The 11,714-nt window shown below is 33.1% G+C and overlaps 3 protein-coding genes across 3 annotated transcripts; 1 reads left to right on the forward strand and 2 right to left on the reverse strand.

Moving 5' to 3' along the window:
- Positions 1 to 4,621: 4,621 nt before the first annotated feature.
- On the forward strand, positions 4,622 to 7,588 carry CBG26708 (the record flags this gene model as incomplete). The annotated part of the gene is made up of 3 exons (XM_045240851.1): positions 4,622 to 4,698; positions 7,334 to 7,457; positions 7,511 to 7,588. The coding sequence occupies 3 exons, from the start codon at positions 4,622 to 4,624 to the stop codon at positions 7,586 to 7,588; spliced, it is 279 nt and encodes a 92-aa protein (XP_045100698.1).
- Positions 6,275 to 6,992, reverse strand: CBG24352 (the record flags this gene model as incomplete). The annotated part of the gene is made up of 2 exons (XM_002648181.1): positions 6,275 to 6,702; positions 6,932 to 6,992. 2 exons carry the CDS (start codon positions 6,990 to 6,992, stop codon positions 6,275 to 6,277), a joined length of 489 nt encoding a protein of 162 aa, XP_002648227.1.
- Positions 7,589 to 8,240: 652 nt separating the features above from the next.
- CBG26709 lies at positions 8,241 to 9,066 on the reverse strand (the record flags this gene model as incomplete). Its single annotated transcript, XM_045240853.1, has 4 exons — positions 8,241 to 8,442; positions 8,614 to 8,790; positions 8,914 to 8,952; positions 9,005 to 9,066. 4 exons carry the CDS (start codon positions 9,064 to 9,066, stop codon positions 8,241 to 8,243), a joined length of 480 nt encoding a protein of 159 aa, XP_045100699.1.
- Positions 9,067 to 11,714: the final 2,648 nt, after the last annotated feature.

Below are 11,714 nucleotides of genomic sequence, written 5' to 3' on the forward strand. Positions count from 1 at the left end.
AGAACTTCAGAAATTCAGAAATTCAGAAAATCGGAAATTCAGAAATTCAGAAATTCAGAAAATCAGAAATTCGGAAATTCAGAAATGCAGAAAATCAGAAATTCAGAAATTCAGAAAATCAGAAATTCAGAAATTCAGAAATTCAGAAAATCAGAAATTCGGAAATTCAGAAATTCAGAAATTCAGAAATTCAGAAATTCAGAAGGTCAGGAATTCAGAAATTCAGAAATTGAGAAATTCAGAAATTCAGGAATTCAGAAATTCAGAAATTCAGAAATTCAGGAATTCGGAAACTTAAAAATTCAGAAATTCAGAAATTCAGAAATTCAGAAAATCAGAAAATCAAAAATTCAGAACTTCAGAAATTCAGAAATTCAGAAATTCAGAAATTCAGAAATTCAGAAATTTAAAAATTCAGAACTTCAGAAATTCAGAAATTCAGAAAATCAGAAATTCAGAAATTCAGAAAATCAGAAATTCGGAAATTCAGAAATTCAAAAATTCAGAAAATCAGAAATTCAGAAATTCAGAAATTCAGAAAATCAAAAATTCAGAACTTCAGAAATTCAGAAATTCAGAAATTCAGAAATTCAGAAATTCAGAAATTTAAAAATTCAGAAATTCAGAAATTCAGAAATTCAGAAATTCAGAAAATCAGAAATTCAGAAATTCAGAAATTCAGAAAATCAGAAATTCGGAAATTCAGAAATTCAGAAAATCAGAAATTCAGAAATTCAGAAAATCAGAAATTCAGAAATTCAGAAATTCAGAAAATCAGAAATTCGGAAATTCAGAAATTCAGAAATTCAGAAATTCAGAAATTCAGAAATTCAGAAATTCAGAAATTCAGAAATTCAGAAAATCAGAAATTCAGAAATTCAGAAATTCAGAAATTCAGAAAATCAGAAATTCAGAAATTCAGAAATTCAGAAATTCAGAAATTCAGAAATTCAGAAAATCAGAAATTCAGAAATTCAGAAATTCAGAAAATCAGAAATTCGGAAATTCAGAAATTCAGAAAATCAGAAATTCAGAAATTCAGAAAATCAGAAATTCAGAAATTCAGAAATTCAGAAAATCAGAAATTCGGAAATTCAGAAATTCAGAAATTCAGAAATTCAGAAATTCAGAAATTCAGAAATTCAGAAATTCAGAAATTCAGAAAATCAGAAATTCGGAAATTCAGAAATTCAAAAATTCAGAAAATCAGAAATTCAGAAATTCAGAAATTCAGAAATTCAGAAATTCAGAAATTTAAAAATTCAGAAATTCAGAAATTCAGAAATTCAGAAAATCAGAAAATCAAAAATTCAGAACTTCAGAAATTCAGAAATTCAGAAATTCAGAAATTCAGAAATTTAAAAATTCAGAACTTCAGAAATTCAGAAATTCAGAAAATCAGAAATTCAGAAATTCAGAAAATCAGAAATTCGGAAATTCAGAAATTCAAAAATTCAGAAAATCAGAAATTCAGAAATTCAGAAATTCAGAAAATCAAAAATTCAGAACTTCAGAAATTCAGAAATTCAGAAATTCCAATTTCTTCCTCTTACTCATACCTACAGTAACCCTCATCAAATATTTTTCCGTGTCCATTGCTAATCCTTAATCCTTATCCTTCTCATAAAAAATCTCCCCAAACATACTATAAATGTGTTTATAGTAAGGAATTGAAGGATTTCTGTACTTTAAAAAATCTAAATCCTTTTTTAATCTCCCGGGTCTCTAGTTTTTATTTTGGTCAGAAGATTTTTGGGCATTTTTTGGGTGAAGAAAAGTCAAAAACACGGAAAATCACAGAAAATTATATACAGAGAATAGAAAAGATTACTGTACCTGCATTCCCAAAAAATAGCACCTAATGAGCCGGAAAAAAACTAGGGTTACTGTAGTTAAGCTCATATATCTCGGTTACTGTAAAAGGTATCAAAAAGTGGTAAACTGAAAAAATGTTGTTGATGATATGATAAACATTTTATCAGTCGACCACTTTTCGATATCTCTTACAGTAATCAAGATAAATTAGGTCAAAGTAGTGGGTCCCTGGGTCCCTGCTCCACTTGTTGCTCTTTATAACCTTTTCCAAAGCTACAGTACACCAATTTTTATTGATACAATACTCAGGAGAACGGACAATTGACCGCAGACTTGCTCCAAACCTCATGGCGGATATCTGAAACAGGGAAAAAAAAGATAAATTAAATCATAAACCCAATTTATCGAGATTGGCTATCATGGTATCGATGCTTTGCTTCTTTTCCAAAAGGTCCGATTCTACCTCCACTATCTCCTATTCTACTAAGTAAGCTAGAACAATAATATGTGTGTAACCGAATATGCTATATAAGATTATACGGTTTTTCACAATAGTCATCATTTGCCCTGCTCTCATTCCGCTTGCGCCCACTGATTTTGGATGAAATTCCTGTTTGATTACGTCTACTGGCTGTTTAACGAAGTCAAGGCATTGCGCATTTCTGTGATGGTTAGTATATATGACCCTCTTCTTTTCTAAGGTGATAATATAATTCAGTCGCTTAAAGTTCCCGTGTAGAGTAAGAAGTTGCATGCTCATGTCCACTCGCCGCTGAACATCAAAACTGATCAAAACTGTGAGGTATATCTCCGTTAACAACCCATTTCCAATAGTGGTATGAATTGTCCTTAAAGTGATTGACATTTCACAGGTAGATTGGAAAGGGTCCCGCTAGATCTCTCAGATTGTTTGAATCTTGAAGAGCTGGTCTCCCGGGGGCAAGTTTCATCTTTCATTGAGGTCCTGGTTGTTGAACTTGCCAACCCAATTTGCAACGGTGTTTCTATGGGGGGGGGGGGGGGGCATTGTCTTTGTTAACTTTCACCATGTGGTGACAAATATCGGATACTTTCAGGTTAGAAATTAATATAAAAAATTTACAGAAATTTCACCCAAACACAGTGGTTATGAAAAGGGGGAATCCAGTTCTCAAGCGGAATGAGATCAGAACAATCTTATAATCTTATATACCATATCCTTGTTACAATCATGTTATTGTTCTAGCTCAGTTAAGAGAAACGAGGAAAACAAAAATGCGCAAAGACTTATTAGCCAACCTAATAGTACTGAAATCACTTTAAAAGCCCATAACTTTTTAGTGAGTAGCAGAGATGAGCGGAAGAGTTTTACGGAAATTTACGGAAATTTACGGTTTATCTTCGAAATGAAAAATGCTACCAAAAAGCTGTCAACAGACAAAATGTAGATCTCAATGAGAGCTATCGATTGGTATAAAAATTGTTTTGAAATTTTGTTGGATTTTTTAAATAGAGTCTTTCTTCCGTCTTCCGTCTTCCGTGTGCCAGACGGAACACGGAAGAAACGCCATATCTCAACTCTCCATCACTATTATGAGATAACTTTTATACCAATAAATAACTCTCATTGAGATCTACATTTTGTCCGTTCACAACTTTTTGGTAGCATTTCCCCCCCAGAAAATAAACCGTCTTCCGTAAAAAACAGTAAATCTCTTCCGCTCATCTCTGGTGAGTAGATACGGGGGGAAAAACAACAACAGCACTGTAATCAGCATGTTCGAAAGTACTATAGGCCAAAGTTTCAGAATATTCTCAAAGCCTTTCTAAAAACACTTCCCTTGTTAGTTGAAACAAAAATTACAAATTCCGATGTTTCCAATAGGGTTTACAGATTAAGCCTGGTTGGGACCGTTGTCGCAATTCGTTGGAACCGGCGGTCCAATGATGGGACCGCGTTGGGACCGTTCTTCCCGGAAAGAGCCAATTTTTGCTAGCTTTCATTGTTTTCGAGATATGTGCCTTTAAAGTTGGAACGCAGACCCGTCATCACTCTTCCGGCGTCCTCGGTGCACGCCTATTCTTTAAAGGCGCATATCTCAAAAATATCTCGAATTTCTGAGAAGAAAAACTCGCTGAAGGTCTCAAACCAGGATATTCGAAAAATTCAGATTCTCTAGATTTTATCTCCAAAAATCCATTAGGAAATCTTTCGGCGAAAAAAAAATTTGCAGAACGAACCCGTTCATCTTCTTCATCTAGATCAACCGTGTCAAAATGATTGATATCATTATCAATATCATTGATAAAAGATAAAAATTGAGGTCACTGATACGGTATAAAAAAAGGTTCGATATAAAAGTGCGAAAAGTGTCAAAAAATGGTTTATTCTGAAATTTTTTTAGGAGCTGAAATTTAAAAAAAAAATCAAAAATCGATATTTTCTATGGATTATCTTGAATTCGAATCGAAAAACCTGAGATTTGAGGAGTGAGTTTTTTTTTGAAAATTAAAATTTTAAATTTTAAAAACATTTCCCGAATTTCTCAATTTCCAAATTTTATCTGAGAATAAATTCAGATTAGAAGAATCCCTGGATGCCTGGGTCCTTGGGTCCCTGGGAAAAATTTCCTTAATCTCAGAATTTCCAAATTTCATCTGAAAATAATTTCAGAATTAAAGAATTTGCTGAAAATAAATGCCCAGAAATTCGGAAACGAAAAAAGGACGACGAAATTTATGGACCCACTTCGCCGGAGAAGAAATTCAGATTTTCGTAAATTTCAGATTTTTTCAGAAAATTTCAAAAAAAAACATTAATTTCCAGATGCTGGAATTTTCAATGCCCGGATTTTTCGACGAATTCCCATTTGTTTATTTTCCCTGGAAGGACGAAAAATGTTTGTAGGTGAGTGTTGGCGCATTTCTCGTGCTTTGACGCATTTTTGGTGTCTAGGCGCATTTCTCGTGCTTTGACGCATTTTTGGTGTCTAGGCGCATTTCTCGTGCTTTGACGCATTTTTGGTGTCTAGGCGCATTTCTCGTGCTTTGACGCATTTTTGGTGTCTAGGCGCATTTCTCGTGCTTTGACGATTTTGGTGTCTAGGTGCATTTCTCGTGCCTTGGCGCATTTTCGGCGCATTGACGCATTTCACGTGATTTGGCGCGATTTGAGGGCCTTAACGAGATTCTTGAGCTTTGACAGATTTCAAGTGCCTTAACGTGTTTTTGGTGCCTTGACGAATTTCTCGGGCATTAACTCATTTTTCGTTACCTGATAAGATTTTAATGTCTTGACGCATTTTTGAGGTCTTGACGCATTTCTAGTGCCTTGACGCCATTCTACTGACTTGATGCATTTTTGGTGACTAGGTACTTATCTAGTGCCTTGACGCATTTCTAGTAACTTGACGCAATTTTACTGTCTTTACGCATTTTTAGTGTCATGACGCATAGTCGGTGCCTTGACACATTTCTGGCGCTTTGACACATGTTTAGTGCATTCGTGCATTTTCGGTGCTTTGACACATTTCTGCTGCCTTGACACATATTTAGTGCATTGGCACATTTTCGGTGCCTTGACACATTTCTGGCGCCTTGACACATATTTAGTGCATTGGCACATTTTCGGTGCCTTGGCACATTTCTGGCGCCTTGACACATATTTAGTGCATTGGCACATTTTCGGTGCCTTGACACATTTCTGGCGCCTTGACACATATTTAGTGCATTGGCACATTTTCGGTGCCTTGACACATTTCTGGCGCCTTGACACATATTTAGTGCATTGGCACATTTTTGGTGCCTTGGCACATTTCTGCTGCCTTGACGCATTTTTAGTGTTATTTTTAGCACATGCTACAAAAACTATCTTCTCAAAGAATTCGTCCAAGTTCTGGAAATTGAAAAAGCTCTGGAAGAAAAATTTTGGTGAGATTTTTTTTCCAAAAAAAAATTTAATACAATTTTTTGAAATTTCAGGTTAGAAAGTCTGCATTCTTTGAATTTTCGAGACTGTTTCGAATTGGATATTTTGAAATTTTTCTTAGAAAATATCAAGGAGAAATTTCCAGATTTTCCAGAAATTACGAATGATCATCCGGATTTTCTGAATAATTTTTCTGGAAAAAATTCTGAGAATCTGGAAAATTTTGAAGAAGATGACGATGAAATTTTTGTGGAATTCAAAAATTTGGAAAATTCAAGAAACTCTGAAAAACCGGATCATTTCAAAAAAGAAGAAAATGATATTTTTGTGGTTTTTGAAAATTTGAAAAATTCGAAAAATTCTGAAAAATTGGACCATTATGAAAAGGAAGATGACGTGATTTTTGTGGTTTTCGAAAATTTGGGAAATTCAAAAATTTTGGAAAATGAGGAATGTGTAACAGTGGAGAATTGGGAAAAGTAAGATTTTGGAATTTTTCTTGAATTTTTGAGAATTAAAGTTTTCAGATGTTAGTTATGCAAACAAAAAGTTTCAGGAAGATTTTTGGAATTTTTTCATGAAAATGCAAAAATTGAAGTTTGCAGGTAAGTTTTTTCTGAACTTTTGAATTTCTGAATTTCTAAATTTCTGAATGGGGAACTGGGTCCCTAGTTCCCTGGGTCCCTGGGTCCCTGGATTCCTGGATCCCTGGACCCCTGGATCCCTGGATCCCTGGATCCCTGGATCCCTGGATCCCTGGGTCCCTGGATTCCTGGATCCCTGGATCCCTGGATCCCTGGATCCCTGGGTCCCTGGATTCCTGGGTCCCTGGATTCCTGGATCCCTGGATCCCTGGATCCCTGGATCCCTGGGTCCCTGGATTCCTGGATCCCTGGATCCCTGGATCCCTGGATCCCTGGGTCCCTGGGTCCCTGGGTCCCTGGGTCCCTGGGTCCCTGGGTCCCTGGATTCCTGGATCCCTGGATGTTTGAATTTCTGAATTCCTGAATTCCTGAATTTCTGACTTTCAGGATCCATTAACTCAGAAAATCGGAAAAATCTGATAATCCAGAAAATTCGAAAAACTCAAAAATTCGAAAATGTTCTGGATTTCTGGAATTTTTGAATTTCAGAGTTTTCTGAAATTCTGAAATATCAAATTTTCATTTTTTTTCAGATTCTGCTACGGACAACTACAACGAGGATTACTTTTCGAATCGGAACTTTTGAAATTTTCCAAAAATTTTGGAATTCCAAAGAAACCTGACATTTCCAAAAAAGAGCTGAAAATTACAAAAAGTTTGGTTTCTAAAAAAACGAAAAAGAGAAGGAATAGAAAAATCAGGAGAAACAAATGGCAAAAGGGAATTTTCGAAAAAAAGAAAATTTCAAAAAAACCGAAAATTCAAGAACCTGGAAAATCTGGAAAATTTGGAAGACGTGGAAGACCAAAAAAATCTGAAAAAGCTGAAATACCCCAATAGTTACAGTAAGATTTTTTTTCAAACTTTTTAAAATCAATTTTTGACAAAAATTCAGCTCAAAAAAAATCAATTTTTGACAAAAATTCAGCTCAAAAAACATTTTTTGTTTCAAATTTTCTTATTTCAGAGACGAATCTGAAAAATCTGGAATCCGAAAAATTCAAAATCAGATTTTTGCTGAAAACTTTTTATTGGAAATTGAGCAAATCGAAAAACTTCCAGTTCTGCAACTTGATGACGTGGATTTTCAGGTATTTTCAGATAATTTTTTTATGAATAAAATTCCCAAAAAAAAAAATTTCAGAATGAACCAAAGGAATCTGGAAATTGTGGACCTAAACCTGGACCCAAAAGAATGATAGCTCAACTTTTTCAAATTTGACTTTTTTTTCGTAAAGTAAAATAATAGAAAAGGTCCAAAATGCAAAAATGTATTTTTGATCAGTTTCATGATTTTTTTTATCATTTTTTCTTTTTTTTATCGTTTAACAATCCCCACTTGGGTCTAAGGAAACGGGTTTCATGGTTTCTCGAACTTTCCTTTCCGAAAAACGCAAAATTTGGAGACAATTTATTGGCGAATTAGTCGTCCCTCGAAAAAGAAAAAAAAATTCTCTGCGTCTCTTATTTTTCAATGATCTCTCAATTTTTTAAAATCTTATATCCGAAAACCGTCCCGCCGAGCGGGGACGGTTTATACGTATAGATATATCGGTTCATTCGGAAAAAGAATATATTTCGAAGGTCATTAAAAAAAGAAGAACGTGAAAAATAAAATTTTGAAATTTTGAAAAAAGGCGAATTTAAAAAAATTTATTCTAAAATTTATTTAAAAATTTTTAAAAATTTTTTTAAATATAGTTTAAAATTTATTCGTTTTGTTTTTTGTTTTTGGTGCACTTCCACTGTTTTTATTTATTCATTTGACATTAAAAATTAAAATACAAATTTATTAAATTTGAGGTAGAAACACAACAATTACGCTTCTAGAACTTTTTTGAAAAATCTGAAAATCTGAAAAAAAAATTTTGAAACTAATCAAAATTTGGCTTGAGTTCTGGATACTGATGGAAATTTGAATAGTTCAAAGAATTCGAATGATAATCTGAAAAATTCCAATTTGGGGAGCAAATTTGTGAATTTGGCTCAAAAATTTCAATTTTTGCATTTTGTTTGAATTGGTTAGAGTTGTTCTTGTAGACCAATTGCTCAGTTTTGACGGTGTACGATGCATTTCTGCAAATTTTTTGAAAAATCAGTTTTTTCTTGAAAATTCCAAAAAAAAAAATTGCCAACCTCATTTTTCTTGTGGTCCAATCATTTTCAAATTCTGGAATTTCAGTTTTGATTCTGAAAAATTTCAAATATATTTCAAAAAATTTTTTTTTGGGAGTTTTTAAACTTTACCTAAAATTCTGAATTTCAAATCCTTTTTTTGGAGCCATGAGCATTTTCTTGAGCTTTGGACAGTTTTGAATATCGCTTTGAGGAGTCGCTGGGGGTGACTCCATTATCAAACTTTTTAGAATTGGGCAAGTTTCCAGAGATGGTGCCGGAATTTCAACTTTGAGAGGCAAAGATGGGCTGAAAATGTTTGGAATTTTTCAAAATAACATCTTGATAAATTTGGATCATTTTTCATGAGTTTTAAACCATTATTTCTTAATTTTTGGTCCATTTTTTGTAAATTTCGATTTCTCAACTCACTCGAAGTTTTTCCACATTGGAGTCAGGTTGAAACAGACTCTGAAAAAGAAACAAATTTTTCGGGTTACTGTATTTCTCTGGATTACTGTACCTGCATTCCCAGAAAACACCTAATTTCACTTGAGGCACCTCGTCAAGGACATTCGAGCACATTTGGCAGTTTTTGAAAAATTCCATTTTTCTGAAAATTTTGGATTTTCTGAAATTCAGAAATTCAGAGATTCAGAAATTCAGAAATTCAGAAATTCAGAAATTTAGAAATTCAGAAATTCAGAAATTCAGAAATTCAGAAATTCAGAAATTCAGAAATTCAAAAATTCAGAAATTCAGAAAATTCGAAACTTCAATTTTTAAATCTTCAAATTTGAAGATAATTTCGAAAAACTAAAAAATTTTCTCGAAAATTCTGACTTTTGATTTTTTTTTCACCGTTAAAAAAGGAAAATAAATAAGAAACTAAGAAATTTATCTTCTTCTTTTTTGCCAATTTTTTTCCTACATTGACCCCAATTTTGGCATCTCTTTTTTCCTTTTTTTTTCTACCTAAACCCAAAAATTTGGTCTCCTCCGCCGAGATCGTTTTCGGCAAAATCTGATAAGAAAAAGGAAAGAAAAAGGTTCAGAAATTGGAAAATTGGAAAATTCAAATTATTGAAAAAACTGGTGAAAGAGTTCATTGTGAAATCGGAAATTCAAAAAATCCTGAAAATCTCCAAACATGGCAAAATTTCAAATCTTTGAAACATTTCTGAACTATTGAATATCACGATTTCTGTTTTATAAAACCTGAAAATTAAAAAAATTTGAAAAATTTGAAAATCTGAAAACACGAAAAAGAAATCAACGATTTATTAAAAATATTAGAAAAGTTATTTTCCTTATAAATAAAATGCTACACGCGTCTGTCTGTGTGTCCCAGTGTCAGGCTGTCTACTTTCAAAAAGCTTGAAAAATTAACATAGATTTACGTGACCCTTTAAGAGAAGGAACGGACGACAAATCAGTGAAATTCTAGGTTAAATCGCGCCGAAGGTGCACCAGCTTGCTGGTTAAAAATACAAAAAAAAAAAGAAAAAACAAATTTCTCGAAGTTGCAGTTTCTAAAAAATCAAATTTAGAACATTTCATCGAGACGACATGGACCAATCCGATTCATAATCCTCATCTCTTATCGCTTGAATGATGTCGTCAAGGAACTGAAAATTTTTTAAAAATTCAGAAATTCAGAAATTCAGAAATTTAGAAATTTAGAAATTTAGAAATTCAGAAATTCAGAAATTCAGAAATTCAGAAATTCAAAAATTCAGAAATTCAGAAATTCAAAAATTCAGAAATTCAGAAATTCAGAAATTCAGAAATTCAGAAATTTAGAAATTTGGAAATTCAGAAATTCAGAAATTTAGAAAATCAGAAATTCAGAAATTCCTAAATTCCTAAATTCAGATATTCAGAAATTCAGAAATTCAGAAATTCAGAAATTCAAAAATTCAGAAATTCAGAAATTCAGAAATTCAAAAACTCAGAAATTCAGAAATTCAGAAATTCAAAAATTCAAAAATTCAGAAATTCAGAAATTCAAAAATTCAAAAATTCAGAAATTCAGAAATTCAGAAATTCAGAAATTCAGAAATTCAAAAGTTACCATTTTCTTTTCCAAACTCAAATTTGGAAACTCATCTGGAGAACGGCTGCGGTCCCTCGGTGGACTTTCGGGTCTGAAAATTGGAATTTTCATAAAAACTTTAAATTTCCTGAAATTCAGAATTTCAGAAATTTTTTTTCGAAATTTCAAAAACTCACTTTTCCTTAACAATTTCTTGCGTTTTCTTCTGTTTTTCCATTAGTTTTATAGCTCTCTCGCTTCGGAATTTTTTGTATTTCTGGAAGAATTCATAGCAATTTCTGAAAAAATAGTAAATTTTTTTTCGAAATTAAAAAAAATTTATTACTTGCAAAATTTCAATCGGCAAGACATCATGGCATCATCTGTACAGAACGGATTGGTGCATCTGAAAGTTTGGGGATATATTTTTTTCAAAAAATTTTACACAATTTTCAAAAAAAAAAAATCCGGCTCACTTTTGGTTTTCTCCAGTTTCAGCAGCTAATTTCTGACGTTTTCTTATTTCCAGATGAACATCCTCGATTCTGAAGATTTTCTTAATTTCGAGAAAAAAAACTTAGGTTGTTCGGAAAGTTCGCGTCATTTTTATCTTCAGATACATTCAATGTAAAAGATGCCAAAGCAATGTCGGATCAACTGAAGGTAATGACCATTGTTGTCAATGACTTGCTGCCGACGCCCCCACTAAATTATGGGTGTCTTCCTTGTAGAACTCCGGTAACAACGAATTGAAATTGAAGTGAACCCTTTTTTGATACCCTATTATGAGGTGAATTTTTTTTCAGTCAAAGGGCATTGGAAAAGGCTGATTAGATAACTAACAGAAAGTACAAGATTTGTGCTATACGGTAGAATAATTCTTCAATAATTTCTGTTTTTTCTTAAATTCGAACGGGCCGAACCGGCCGAACCGGCCCGAANCCTTNATCTACACGGTGTTTGCAGACAAAGCATCACATTTCACGACAATTCNAGCTAACAAGCTGAAAACTGAGTGCTAGGGGTGAAAAAGTACGGAAATTCGATTTTCGATAGTTTCAGACTCAAATTTTACTTCTGGAACTTTCAAAATTGTAATTTCATAGTCCGAGGTTCACAATACGGGTCTGAAACTATCAAAATCGAGTTTCATATGCTTTTTACCTCTGGAGACCAATTTTCAGCGCTCTAGCTCAAA

Source organism: Caenorhabditis briggsae (genome assembly GCF_000004555.2).
Source record: "Caenorhabditis briggsae AF16 supercontig from assembly CB4, cb25.NA_144, whole genome shotgun sequence".
NCBI classification, from domain to species: domain Eukaryota; kingdom Metazoa; phylum Nematoda; class Chromadorea; order Rhabditida; family Rhabditidae; genus Caenorhabditis; species Caenorhabditis briggsae.